This window comes from Lycium ferocissimum, chromosome 7 (assembly GCF_029784015.1).
Source record: "Lycium ferocissimum isolate CSIRO_LF1 chromosome 7, AGI_CSIRO_Lferr_CH_V1, whole genome shotgun sequence".
NCBI lineage: Eukaryota > Viridiplantae > Streptophyta > Magnoliopsida > Solanales > Solanaceae > Lycium > Lycium ferocissimum.
In genome coordinates this window covers 43,305,805-43,319,985 of record NC_081348.1, presented here as the reverse complement: position 1 = coordinate 43,319,985, position 14,181 = coordinate 43,305,805, and the positions used below count along the sequence as shown (strand labels likewise).

General features: G+C 38.6%; 2 protein-coding genes and 1 long non-coding RNA gene across 4 annotated transcripts; 2 read left to right on the top strand and 1 right to left on the bottom strand.

The window, feature by feature from the left end:
• The first annotated feature begins 1,056 nt into the window (after positions 1-1,056).
• On the top strand, positions 1,057-11,466 carry LOC132065239 (damage-control phosphatase At2g17340-like). Of its 2 annotated transcripts, XM_059458526.1 has the most exons (10): positions 1,057-1,150; positions 1,215-1,283; positions 6,879-7,019; positions 7,664-7,792; positions 7,915-8,001; positions 9,050-9,124; positions 9,212-9,289; positions 9,732-9,809; positions 10,829-10,891; positions 11,125-11,466. In XM_059458526.1, exons 1-10 carry the CDS (start codon positions 1,061-1,063, stop codon positions 11,203-11,205), a joined length of 891 nt encoding a protein of 296 aa, XP_059314509.1. In that variant the 5' UTR covers positions 1,057-1,060; the 3' UTR covers positions 11,206-11,466. The 2 variants fall into 2 exon arrangements, with proteins under 2 accessions (XP_059314509.1, XP_059314507.1); XM_059458524.1 differs by having other exon boundaries at positions 10,829-11,466.
• On the bottom strand, positions 9,557-10,836 carry LOC132065241 (uncharacterized). Its single transcript, XR_009416697.1, has 2 exons — positions 10,189-10,836; positions 9,557-10,043 (listed from the first exon to the last, which is right to left on the bottom strand). It is a non-coding gene; the product is annotated as an uncharacterized LOC132065241 (long non-coding RNA).
• A 146-nt stretch (positions 11,467-11,612) lies between the features above and the next one.
• On the top strand, positions 11,613-13,394 carry LOC132065240 (uncharacterized). Its single transcript, XM_059458527.1, has one exon. It carries the CDS (start codon positions 12,254-12,256, stop codon positions 12,902-12,904), a length of 651 nt encoding a protein of 216 aa, XP_059314510.1. The 5' UTR covers positions 11,613-12,253; the 3' UTR covers positions 12,905-13,394.
• Positions 13,395-14,181: the final 787 nt, after the last annotated feature.

Here is a 14,181-nt window from a genome sequence, read left to right as displayed (position 1 = left end):
ATAAAATAAATTTTTATATGATAAATTTAAAATTGAATGACCACGGGTAAAGTTTATACAAATATTCTTCTGTTTACTATCCAGGTTTTTAATTTCCTCAAATTTCAGATTTTTTACCTACCATAATTTTATTCTCAAATAAACAAATAGAGAAAAAATGATGATGGATTGATTACTCATCAAAAACACGGCTGAATTTCCATACAAAGAAGAGGTAAATTGCTTGGAAAGTGGGACCTACGTTAGTCCATTTGTCAATAAAGGAATGCCTCACACAAGTATGAGTTAGCATGCTTCACACATAGTAAAATTTTGAGAAAATTCATAACTACCCCTTGCAGTAGGATCTTTTTTCCAAAAAGAAACTTGAATTTTGTGGTCGTATTACCCATTAAACAACTTTGAACTCTCCATGTTAGGTGGCTAAAAACAAGAGATAATAATGTCAGTCAAAATTATTAGTTCAAGTGTCTTTTTTCCTACTTCAGGGCCAATTATGTATTTTCTCTAAAAAAAAAAAAAAAGTCGTGTTTTACCACCTTCCCTAGCAGTACTCTTGTGTCTTTTATTGTGAACCTTTTCCTTTTCCATATTTCTTTTTGGGTGGGTAGAGTATATTATTTGGAGATGGAAAAAACAAAATGGAATACTACTGTAGTGGGTAGCAGCAGAGGATGGGGAGGTCCGGGGAATTGGTGGGTTTTCCTTTGGTGATGAGTTGCAATTACGGGGCATGTACCATCCCTTACAGATTCCCTTCCCACAACCCCACTGAGCCAACCCCCACTGAGCTTTCCTGGATCAATGTCTTCTTCAATTCCATCCCTTCTTTTAGGTTCTCCCCCCCTCCTATAATCTCCTTTTGTTATATATTTATTTATGGAAATGTTATTATTATTAATTAAATGCAGGAAGAGGGCCGAGAGCGATGACACTGTTCCTGATGCTCCTTCTCGAGCCCTAGAGTTTGCTCACAGGTAACACACCTTTTTGTTCTGTTTTCTGTCTTTACTTTATTCATCAACCATCTCCAACCTGTCTTCATCTCGATGCCACACAAATGAAAATTAAGGTTTTGGATAGGTACACTGAAATACTTGAGGACTTCAAGAAAGATCCTCAAAGTCATGGAGGGCCCCCTGATGGCATTGTAAGTCTAACCATCTTTTTCTTGTCTTTCTTTATTCTTCCTAACCTGTTTCCTTCTGTTTTAGCTTCTTTGTCGCCTTAGGGAGCAAGTGCTTAGGCAACTGGGATTCAGAGATATATTTAAAAAGGTTAAGGTGAGTGATTTCTCCACTTATCTCATTCCTCAGGTTGACTACTTCTTCATTTCTTCGAATTGGAACTTCAACAAATAAAGATGTAAAGAACGTCAATAAAGATGAAGTCCATTACACTTATGAAAAATGTGGATCATCTTAGTAGGTGTTTAGACATACATTTTGTTGAAACTTGGACAAAAGACATTTTGAAGTTTAAGTTTTCATTGAAAAAACAGTTGAAATTTTGTGAGTGGAAAAAAAAATTCACTGAAAAAGAGGGCAAAAACAGTTTTTCAAACATTAAAAACGCATCTTAAAAAATTAACCAGACAATCATTCCAATTTATAACCAAAAAAGCATTAAGATTTTTTTTTTTTGGAAAAAAATGATAAATACCTCTATGTCCAAACGGCTCCTAAAAGTGAGATTTGTTAGAACCGGTATGTTACTGCTATGCGATATGGATCTTGTCACAGGGCGATTCACTGAAAAGTCTATGCTTAACAGATCCTTTCCCTTGTTTTTCTTCCGTGAGCGACCTATTTTGCTAAAGAAAACAAATAAGCTCGTTAGAAGGGAGCCTATAACCTTAAGACTCGTTAGAGAGAGTCCCAGACCTCTTGTTCTTCGATAGAAATCTCCCCCCCCCCTTTCTTTTATTCCATCTGCGTCTTTAAATAGAGAACCCTATTACAAGATATTAAGAAAATATAGGAATCTACTAACATAGAAAATCTATGCATATAAGAATTCTAGTAAAACTAAACTACTGCCTATTTTAATGCGAATAAAATCTGTCAGTTGCATCAGATCTCCTTATCCTCTTTGACGAAACCTTACCCACGAAACATTACCCCCTCCTCTGGAAAGAGCTTGTCCTCAAGCTCGAAGTCTGGATAGGCGTTACGAAAATGTGCAACATCTTCCCAAGTAGCATCTGATAAATCAAACCCACACCAGTGCACTAAAATTTCCCAAGTTCCCCGATTAAGACGAGTACATAGAACATAACAAGGCATAGAACAACACGACCATCCTCCAATGGTGGCAGGGTCGGAGGATCTGTTGGAGCAGCACCCTTAAAAGCCTTGAGGAGGGACATGTGAAACACATTATGCAACTTACTATCGTTGGGCAGCTGTAACTCAGACGCAACTTCTCCTATTTGACGCAACACAGGAAAAGGCCCAAAGAATTGGGGTGCAAGCTTATGGCGCAATTGACCCGCAACAGATTTTTGACGATAAGGATGTAAACGCAGCCAAAGTAGTGAACCTGGATCATATGCAACCTCTCGGTGCCCTTTGTCACAATATTCTTTCATCCTAACCTGTGCTTGTTGCAACTTGCTGCAAATGTCAAGCAAAACTGAATCACGATCAAGCAAGGAATTGTCAACAATCTCCACTCGTGAAGAACCAACTACATAGGACAATAGACGAGGAGGATCTCAACCATAAACAACCTTAAAGGGAGTTGTTTGCAATGCAGTATGAAAGGAAGTACTATAACAATATTCTGCCCATAGCAACCAGTCAACCCATTTCTTTGGATAATCCCCAATCAAGCAATGTAAATACATTTCAAAAGTACGATTCACAACCTCTGTTTGACCATTCGTTTGAGGATGATAAGCAGAAAAGAATGCTAACTTCGTGCCACATAGATGAAACAATTCTCTCCACAAGGTGCTCTTAAAAACTACATCCCTGTCACAAGTAATCGATTCGGGTATCCCATGCAAGTGAACAATATTCTCAAAGAAAATGTGGGCAACACGAGTTGCATTATAAGGATGAGACATGGGTATGAAGTGTGCATATTTGGAAAACCGATCTACTACCACAAATAGTATCATTTTGCCCCATGCCTTTGGTAAGCCGTCAATAAAGTCCATTCCGATATCAGCCCAGACCTGCTCAGTTGTAGTAACCCTGCTGGAATTAGGTGTTCAGCCTTGTTGCGTGGGCAAACTGGACAAGCAACCACATAATCCTTAATAACCGATTTCATTCCCTTCCAGTAGAAATCTTGTCGTATGCGCTGCAATGTTTTCTGTACCCCTTCATGGGCATTATCATGGTATCCTAATAAAATTGTCGAGATCAATTGGGAAGAAGGCAGCAAGTAGACACGACCTTTATAAATGAGTAGATTGTCTTTGATTGACCAGGAAGCATCAAGATCGTGCCGGAGCACTTGTTGGACTAATTCTTGCAAGGAAGCATCATTACGTGTCTCCTCTCTAATCGCATCAAGTAATAAAACACATGGTTGACTGATGGCATACACCGATTCCTCCATAGTAGGGCAACGAGACAAAGCATTAGCAGCCTTATTCAAGTGTCCAGCCTTATACTCCAACAAAAATCAAACCCTATAAACTTGCTAATCCAATGTTGTTGGGGTAAAGTGGTCAGCCTTTGCTCCAACAAATATTTAAGGCTATAATGGTCTGTGCGAATCAAGAAGGCCTGCCCCATAGATAAGGACGCCAATGTTGCACTGCTTTAGCTAAGCCAATCAATTCACGTTCATATGCAACCAATTTAAAGTGTCAAACAAACAATTGTCTACTAAAAAACAATTGGATGGCCATTCTGTTGTAACACTGCTCCTATACCACTTCCCGAGGCATCACACTCAATTATAAACGGATCATCAAAATTTGGCAATTATAAAACAGAAGCAGTTACAAGTGCTTCTTTGAGAGCGTCAAAAGAAGCCAAAGCTGCATCATCCCACTGGAACGAGTTCCTTTTAAGCATGTTAGTTAGAGGGGCTGATAATTGACTGTCACCTTTTATGAACTTACGGTAATAATCTGCTAAGCCCAAGAATCCGCGCAAGGTAGTGATGGAATATGGTTAAGGCCAATCACTGATGGCCTGAACTTTGCTTGCATCTGCTGCCATGATTGTTTCAGACACCACATGGCCAAGACATGCTACTTGTCTCTCTCCAAAGGAGCATTTGGACTTCTTGAGGTATAGGTTATGAGCACGCAACAACTCAAAAACTACGCGAAGATGTGAGAGATGATGGTCCCATGCCTTGCTAAATATTAAAATGTCATCGAAGAAAACCAACACAAACTGACTCAAGTATGGTTTAAATACCTCTTTCATAAGTGCTTGAAATGTTGATGGTGCGTTTGATAAGCCGAATGGCATAACCAAGAATTCAAAGTGGCCATGATGCGTATGAAAGGCTGTTTTCTCAATATCCACAGGATCCATACGTACCTGATGATAGCCAGACTTCAGATCCAGCTTCGTGAAGAATCTAGTCCCATACAATTAATCTAATAATTCATCCACCACTGGAATTGGCAATTTATCCTACACTGTCTTGGCATTCAGTTCGCGGTAATCAACACAAAAACGCCAAGTTCCATCATGTTTACGGACCAACAAAACTGGGGATGAGAATGGTGATTTACTAGGCCGAATGATCCCTTGCTTTAACATATCTTAACATTGTTTTTCTATCTTGTCTTTTTGTAAATGAGGATAGCGGTATGGTCGAACCACTACTGGCTCGGAGCCAGGTAACAAACAGAGGCGATGGTCACAATTTCTCATAGGAGGAAGCCCTGTAGGGGCTTGAAATAAGTCAACAAATTCAGCCAAGAGTGCTCCAATTTAGTGGGGTTCTCACCTGAATCATGCAATAAATGAAGCTGCAATTTCGAACTGGTTTGCTGCCCATGAAAGACAACTTGCTTTCCATCTGAAGTAAAACTCATTGTGAGTGAAGCAAAGTCCCAGAGAATGGGGCCCAGCGTTTGTAACCAGATTACCCCCAGAACAATGTCAAAGCCACCTAATGGAATAACAAAGAAGTCGGCTTTAAAAATTGTATCATCAATATAAAAAGACACCGCACGGAAAAATTCCTTTGCTCTAAACTTTTTCTCGATTAGCAACGGAAACATTGGCACTTGTCCCAAGTTGTACTTGCATACCCAAGTGTTGTGCTGCTGCATAACTAATGAAATTGTGTGTGCTGCCTGAATCAACCAAGCTCAACAATGCTTGACACTCCATGAGTGCCTGTAACTGCATTGTTCTTGCGCTCTTCTGTCTCGTGATGGCATACAAGGAAATTTCAGGTTCTTGCACATCTTTATGGTCAGTATTTTCATCATCTAGTTCAGCTAGTTCCAACCAAAACAACTTCTTACTTTGATGCCCAGTCGAATACAGTTCATCACAATTATAACACAATCCCTTTGTCCTTCTATCCTCCATTTCAGCCCTTGTCAATTTCTTTATAAAGGAGCAGATGAACTTACAGATTTTGGTTCAATAATCCCACTTAGTGCATTGTTGCCCTTAGGAGTTGGAATTGTTGAAGTTGCAGTAGTATTGAAATAGACTTTAATCCCTTGCCAAGGCTCCTTTCGAGAAGATGTTGCCCACATTACCTTCTGTTTCTTCTCAAATGCTCGAGCTATATTCATGGCATGAATCAAATTTGGTGGACTCTGCATCTCAACATCAAGACGAATGAAATCAATCAGGCCGGCAGTAAAGAGACTAACTTGTTGGTCTACGCGAACATACTTGCTGGCCCTGGCTAACCGTTCTTGAAATTGTCGCTGATATTCTTCACTTGAGCCCGTTCGCTTCAAGTTAACCAGATGACCTAATGGATTACTTCCCAGGAGAGTACAATAGTCTTTGAATTCAGACCAGTAAACTGCGTGATACTCTTGTTCTACTTGATGATACCATAATTGTGCTTCACCTAGAAGACCGAATGCAACCAATCCCACCTTATCTGATTGGAGAAGAATTTCTCACAGCGGTGTAGCCAAATCAATGGGTCATCGAATCCGTCAAAAGTAGGAAAATCCAGCTTTGTGTATCTTGGTACCACAATTGATTGGGGTTTTTCTGGTCTGTGGGGCGTCAATTGATTCTTCCTTGGATCCTGCAGTTTTAACTTAATTGTGCAATTTAGTAACCATTCTTGGTTCAGACCTGTATTGTTGCTCACAGCCTGCATCAGAGATCTCTTCAAGTTTGCTTGGATACTAAACCCGATATGGATAATGTCACATGATTCAGAAAAGTCTGCAGATCCTTTCCCTTGTTTTTATTCCGTTTTGCTAAAGAAAACAAATAATTGTTGAAGGGAGCCTATAACCTTAGGACTTGTTAGAGAGAATCCCAGACAATATATTAAGAAAATCGAGGAAGCTACTAACATAGAAAATCTATTCTTATAAGAATTCTAGTAAAACTAAACTAGTGCCTATTTTAATGCGAATAAAATCTGCCAGGTGCATCAGATCTCCTTATCCTCTTTGACGTTACTATCTTTCTCAACTTGAGGGCCCCGCCTTGCATAAACCTAAACAACGAATGAGTCTATAACACGGTTTCATACTATGCAAACACACACTTTGGTCGCTGTTGTTCAAATAAGCCAATCCCAGTTCCCCTTTGAGAATTTTAGCGGATCGACTTTTAGGTCAAATAAATAAGCTCATTGCTCATTTAAAAATCATTTTGTTACTTTCTTTAATCCGTTATTCCACGTGAACCAAAATTTGTAGAAGATTTTGACTGTTTTTTGTTGTTGGGCATATGTAAATCCACCAGGACGAAGAGAATGCAAAGGCTATATCCTTATTTGAGGATGTAGTACATCTAAATGATGCTATTGAGGACGAAGCTAAGCGTGTGGAGAACTTGGTCAAAGGGATTTTTGCAGGAAACCTATTTGATCTTGGCTCGGCACAGGTAGGTAATGCTTCATAGATGACTCGTATATAAAGAAATGTATGTGTTCAACATTAATTTGTACCTCTGACTTGCCACGACTACGCCGAGGTATGCCATGCCCTTTCATGAATGATTCCTGAATAAAGAAATGTATGCATATAACATTTGTGCCTTTTATTATGTGGCAAGAGCTCTCATATACCATTATCGGGAGGGGGGGGGGGTGCACTAAGCTTCTGTTGTGTGCGGGGTCCGGAGAAGGGGTCGAACCAAAATATGAAAAAACACCAATTATGTGGCAAGAGTTCTTCAAATGCGGTGTAATATGAGAACTAAATTGTGTTTGTTATAACACGTGCTTTGTCATTGGGTGCATTTTGAAAGAAGACATTTTTTAAGTTCTTCACAGTAAATTGTTATAGGAATGTGGGAAGAGCAAGCGATCAATGATTTATTCACAACTATCACAAAGAGTCAGTTCATCTTCATCTAAGTCTGAAGAGTTTTACTTCCTGAGTTAACAGAATTTATTCTTCCACATGCTAAAAATCTTTCGAAGTTGATTTTTGATATCCTAAATCTTGCTTAATTCACAACCTAGCATTTTGAAAATGAACATTTTCAAGATTGAATCAATTGTTCTTAATGAATATTTTTTGAAGCTTGCGGAGCTGTTTTCAAGGGATGGTATGTCTTTTCTAGCTAGTTGCCAAAACCTCGTTCCTCGACCTTGGGTTATTGATGACTTGGATACTTTCATAACAAAATGGAGCAGAAAATCATGGAAAAAGGTTAGTAGTTAACCATATGTGAAATTTATCTTCTCCACTGGGCTTTAAGTTATACTTGTTTATGACAAATATCCGATGCATTTGATGTATTCTGGTTCACTGACTTGCTTACTCCTCTACAGGCTGTAATTTTTGTGGATAATTCCGGTGCAGATATTATTCTGGGCATTCTTCCATTTACGAGAGAATTACTTCGTCATGGGACAAAGGTTTACTTGGGAGCCTTGTTTCTTTCTTGCACATAAAACGGAAATTTTTTAGAGTTCACTAAACTGAATAAGAAAAGATAGGTTACAAAATCTTCTGAGACTACGTTGTAAGATTTAAAATGCCATTTTATAGGCATCGTCAACATGCTCAGTTCTGTAGATATTGATTTTAGTTAACACCACTAAATATTTTAACATGCTCGGTTTTGTATCTTATGAGAGTGAATTTATCCTCTTCTGATGCTCTTTTAGCTGCATTCAGTTAAACTGATATGGTTTCTTTTTCAGTACCACATTTGGTGCTGCTTCTTCTTTTTTTTTTTTTTTTTTTTTTTTTTGGGTGCTGCTGTTATGCCTGAATCATACTTGTGGTGCTTTTTTTCTTCAGAAGGTAATAATTTGTATTGATAAATTTGGGGAGTGCTTCGTACAAGTGGTATATCGTAAAGTAGAGGATCTGCACAAAATACGATTATCTACGAAGAGTAATAGATGACCCAATCAGCTATACTTACAAGAATCTTATAGGTACTTCGCATTCCAAATGTTTGTAAAGAAAAAAGAAATTTGGCCCCTTGAGGTCTTCATTATTGTCTTATTTCTATTCCCTCAGTCTCTGAGGCTATTGCCATATAGTTAAAAGTTTAAAAATACTTAAAGACCAGATTTAAGTATGAATGAAGCCTCATCATAAGTTAACAGTTTTCACATTCATAGGCTTGATAATTGTATGAAGGGTTTTAGTTCCACCCATCCTAACTAAGCTCTTCAATTGCTAATGCCGTTCTTGGGTTTATAGGAGTGGAAATTCTAGATTGAGTTCTATTTGCTCCTCTCTCTTACCCTTCCAGTCCAATACTTTGAGAATCTATCAACCACGACCATAATGGAACGGGACAATGGCAGTGCCGTGATGAAGTCCATCGTGACACTATCCCGTGGTCGCTCTCGTCATATTGGATTAGACTCTGGCCGTAGTCGAGTGCTCACAACTCAATTAAGCTCTCCTAGTAACGTTGGCAAATTTTTTTTTTTTTTGTCTTTGCAGGTTATTTTGGCAGCTAATGACTTACCTTCTATTAATGATGTTACTTACCCTGAGTTGGTGGAGATAATATCCAAGGTGGTAGAAATGTTATGTTTCGACTTTTGATGCTTTCAATTTCACCTACTTTAGGATTAATTAACATGTATTTTTGCTTATTAACAGTTGAAAGATGAGCACGGGAAGCTTGTGGGTGTTGACACATCCAACCTTTTAGTTGCAAATTCTGGAAATGATTTGCCGGTAAGTGGCTGTCACTTATCTGCTTCGTTTGCATGATGCATTGTCTCCCACCCATCACCCCCCACTTCAAAGGCAAAAAAGGTTGGAATCCTGTGACTTATTTCTAAACTTAGATTGCCCTTCTAAATTGAGGTTTCTGACGAGAGTCGAGCATTGCCCGCACAAAATTTCCACTTCCTAGCTTGTTAATCTTCGCTCGAGCTAATATTTGAGCAGCTACTCCTTTCACAAATTCTTATGAAGTAAATTTGAAGTCTGATGCCAGCATTTATAAATCTTACTAGTTAATCCCCAAATTTGTTCACCAAAATTTGATGCATCAGAAGTTAACACAATAAAAGTAAAGTTACTAAATTGCCAAAAAATGGTACTATCTCCAGAATTTGTGAGTGCATCTAGCTGCTCCACCTTAATTGACAGGCCTACTTTTTTGTAACCACAGGTTATTGATCTTATGGGAATATCACAAGAGCTTGCATACTTGGCTAGTGATGCTGACCTTGTCATTCTGGAAGGCATGGTGAGCCTTTTGCTGTCAATTCTCTGTCATTGAAACACATCGTTTGTTTCAAAACTCAACACCATCAGTATTATTGGTTGCAAGTGGCTATTTCTTGAGAGCATGCAGTTAGATTAAGGCATAGGACAGGCAGTGATGCTTATGTAGGTGAACGTATCTCTTACCCCTGGCGTCTCTGCAAGATTCTCCTGCCTCCATCCTGTATCCACTGCACTTTCATGCTGTTGCTCCCTCCTGGAATCACATAAAAACAGATGAAGCGTCAATTTATTTTTGCCTCCCAAAACTTCTGTTGCTAAACAGTCCTCTCCTTTTTTGTTGTTGTTTTGGGGAGGGGGGCGTGGGTGGGGTAGGCGTTTCTAGAAGTTTAACTACATACCTCTAATAGACTAACTCATAAAGAGTCTCTTCTATCTGATTTTCCACGTGTGGGGGATGCTATTCAGTTCTCTCCTTCTCTGTATACTTCAAAAACCCAGTAATTCTTTTACTTTTTAATATTTTTCTCTGGTCCGAAGTCAACAGTCTGTGTCATGTTCCAGTGAATGCATATGTTTTCAGGTGAAAGCATCCTTTCTCTAGGCTAGTGCAAGACGGTTTCCACTTGACATACCCTGATTACCTTCCTAATTTGAAACCTCTGATTGGAGCAGTATTGTTTGTGTAGTGTTTTCCTGTATTTTCAGGTTTCAAAACGATAAATTATACCTGGGAGCAATTGACTTAACAACCAGTCCGTTTCACATAGAGAAGACTGAGGTGGTAGTTCTTCCTCAGGTTCCTTGGAACTAGTAAATTACTATGACTTTGTTCCGAGCTTTTCATGTAGGCATTTGACAATATCAAAACAAAGTGTATAACTCTTTTGTTCACCTTTGTACATGCAAGTTTTTTCAACGTGTCATATTTAAGTAATTGTAATTTCCATATAATCTCTCTCTCTCTCTCTCTCTTTTTTCATCATATAAAAAATCTCTCCCTCACTCGCATTTAGCTATCGTATTGATTTCTTTTGCCAGGGCCGTGGTATAGAGACAAACCTATATGCTCAATTCAGATGTGACTCCCTGAAGATTGGAATGGTAATGCCTTATTTACCAGATGCGCAAGCCAAACCCACCCACCCTGCCCAGACCTCTTCGCCTTCTGGTTTCTACAGGGAACTAAGAAAGGACAAAAAGCAGAGAAAAACTTCCCTTTTTAAGGGGCCTTATCACTATAATTGGGGGGAGGGGGGGGGGGGTGTGTGGAAATATTTCACCTGATGATTATAATACTGATGAACCTCGGCCCTTCTTTTTTCTGGTGTTTTCAGGTGAAGCACCCAGAGGTTGTTGAGTTTCTTGGAGGAAGGCTTTATGATTGCGTGTTCAAATATACTGAAATCTTGGAATAGATATGTAGTTATTGGCTACTTATATCCGACAATTAGGCACACCCAACAAACAAAAGATTCTTGTAAAACTATTTAGTAGATATCACTTGCAAGATCAAGGCAACAGACTAAAATTATGGAAGAAATTTTGGAAAGCCTTTTATCTGTTGCTATTGTAAACATGTGAGAGCAGGGTATGCCAACTAGATTATAGTTGTTCTACGCTTAGTGGTAACTGGTACGCTACAAGAAGTAGTATGTTAATTGACAGTTGGATGAGCATTTCGGGACAGCTCTGTGGTTTGTAGACTTGCTAAACTGTTAATTACTGTCAATTTGTGGCAATAACAGCAGGACAGATATTAATGAAGGAAAACAGCTTGATAGTCTGATTGGTTCATGAAGCCATCCTGAATTCCTGATGGTAAGCCGTTCTGTTTCCGACTCATGTTCATATGCACCATAATGTCTCTGTTTCATTCGGTATATGTAGCAGTCAAGTGCATTAACTGACAAAACAAATTTGAAGCACCTTATGTCTCGTTGCCACTCTGTAACTTTGGCTGCACAAGGAGTTACGCCAGTCTTTGCGCTGGAGGGTGAAATCGAACACAATCAGTGGCACCTTCATGGTTTTTATTTTGGTCGGTCAGTCAATACTCAATATACTTTTGATGAGACTAGGATGTTAGGGTTCCCGTGTCAATGTGGTTTACCTCAGCGCAGTATACTTGAGAATGCCAAATGAGTGTCTCCGCATACTGGCAGATTATAAGCTTTGGTCCTTTCTGATAAGACGAGGAAACAATTAGTGGGTTTACGTTAAAATTGTTGGTAAAAAGGTAAAGGCAGCTCCAACCCACAACTTTGGAAACTTGGGAGACAGCAAAGGGTATACAAGTAATATTCATATGCATTGTAATGTGTACAGCCTGTGGTCACAAAGGCCAGCGAGGAGCAAAAGAGTCTGATATTAATAATAAATGATAGTACAGGAGAATATAACAGGCTGTCAATGAAAACGTAAGAATGTGGGGGTGACAACTACTTAGTTTATTACTCCTCTCCTATGCGCTCTAAGTTTTTAGTTGGGAGGTTTCATATCACATTTCTTCCCCGAAAGCCACATCTGAACTACATCAATACCCTCTTTACCTACATTCTCCCAACCATCATCATAATGAGCTCTCTTCTTCATAGTTTTCAGAGCAAGGAAGCTCTGCCAATGTCGCAACCTGCCGAAGAAACCGGAGGAGAAGGACTTGGTGTCCGCAAAAGGCTGTCTGCTCTCTCCTTAAGGATGAACATGCGCACGAGGTCTGCTTGCCAACAACCCATCCTCTCATTCTACTCCACCTCCACCAACTCCTCCTCTTCATGGGCATTTCGCCGATCCAAATCCTTGTCGTCTTTATCGGCCGGAGTGGGAGAATACGCTGGCAGTTCCATTAGGAAATGGTGGGAGTGGGGAGTGGGCTGGATTATGTCCAAGAAGCCAACGTTTGCCGATGATCTGGAAATGAACGAAGAGGAGAAAGCCGTATTGGGATGTCACAGCAAGGGCAGCTGGAGGCACGTCTTTTACAAAGTAAGGTCGGAGCTGCGAAGGCTGGTCCGATCCGGCAACAACGTGGGTCTACCTCAAACCTTCCGTTATGACTCCTTCAACTACTCCAAGAACTTCGATGACAGCAAGCCTAACTTGTTCAGCAACAACTGATCATGGATATGCCTGCCCTTTCTTCTGGAAGCACCATACATAAGCTAGCTCCTTTTGTGATGTTGGTTCATTCATTGATTGATTTCAAAATTGTTGATAGATTCAAGTGGTTGCAAAATAACTAATGTAGATCGGAGTTAAATGTCTCATAATGCAGCCACGTTAGTGCTATTCTATCCATGTTAAGGGTAATATTGCAGCAAGTACGTACGTAAATGTATAAATCAGTATAAAAGTGAATTAATTCATAGCGCTCCTGGAGGCATTCATCTTCATCATACAGTCGATTGGTCAGCAGCTACAGTACAGCCGCATAATGCTAGTTGATTGAAGGTGAATCCAATGCCAGCCTGAGCATGTCCTTGTATTATTTTTTGTTTTCTCCTCTTCCTTGTCCTTGTAATTCTTTTCACCATTTTTGTGTTTCATGTCATATTATGTACTTTTCTCCATTTGATTTATGCATAAATATAGATTTTGTTAGCCAAAATGTTGCCGTGGATTCAACAATTTTGCACACCAAGTCGCAAAGCACGTCTTTTTAATCAAATGATTGTGGTAAATGCATCACTAGAGTTTTTTTTGGAACTACTTCGATCGCGCCATGTAAGGCTCACTTAAGTGAAAAATGTTTTCTAAAAGAATTTTTTCTATACCCAAGACTCGAACGTGAGAAATCTGATTTAAGAGTTAAAATTTTATCTATCCTACCATGCTTTTTGGAGTGGACCAAATGAACTTCTTTTTACAGCCATTCCACAAAAATGGTATGTCTTTTTTTTTTAAACCAAAAATGGGCATTTAGGTACGATATTCTAGCAAAATCAACAAATTTTTTTTTTTTTAATTTCGTTTTTAATATATAAAGCAATTTTTTTTTTTTTTATTTCGTTGACACAAAAACGAAATAGGAAAATATAATAATATTTATTTATTTTTTATTTTTTGTATTTCGTGATACTACTAACGAAATAGCGTTAAATTTTTTTATTTCATTTATACAAAAATGTAAATAGGAAAATATAATTTTTTTTTTTGTATTTCGTTTATATAAAAAGGAAATAGGAAAATAATTTTTTTTTTTTTTTTTTGCATTTCGTTTATATTCATCGTATTTGATTATCTAAATCTCAAACTAACTAACTTTCAATTTTTTTTTTTAACTTAGAAGAAGCGTTGTTGTCTTTGATATTTATTGCATACTTTTTGCGAAATGCAAAGTTAAAAATTTAAAACGGATTCCATTAATGTTTTTTTTTATAGGGACGAAATAAACT

Excerpts from the sequence above, each read along its gene's own strand:
- LOC132065239 (XM_059458524.1), top strand. The coding sequence starts at position 1,061 with ATGAAAATTAAGGTTTTGGATAGGTACACTGAAATACTTGAGGACTTC. Across the intron at positions 7,020-7,663 it reads TTGATCTTGGCTCGGCACAG|CTTGCGGAGCTGTTTTCAAG; the intron begins GTAGGTAATGCT and ends TATTTTTTGAAG. Across the intron at positions 9,125-9,211 it reads TGGTGGAGATAATATCCAAG|TTGAAAGATGAGCACGGGAA; the intron begins GTGGTAGAAATG and ends GCTTATTAACAG.
- LOC132065240 (XM_059458527.1), top strand. The coding sequence starts at position 12,254 with ATGCGCTCTAAGTTTTTAGTTGGGAGGTTTCATATCACATTTCTTCCC.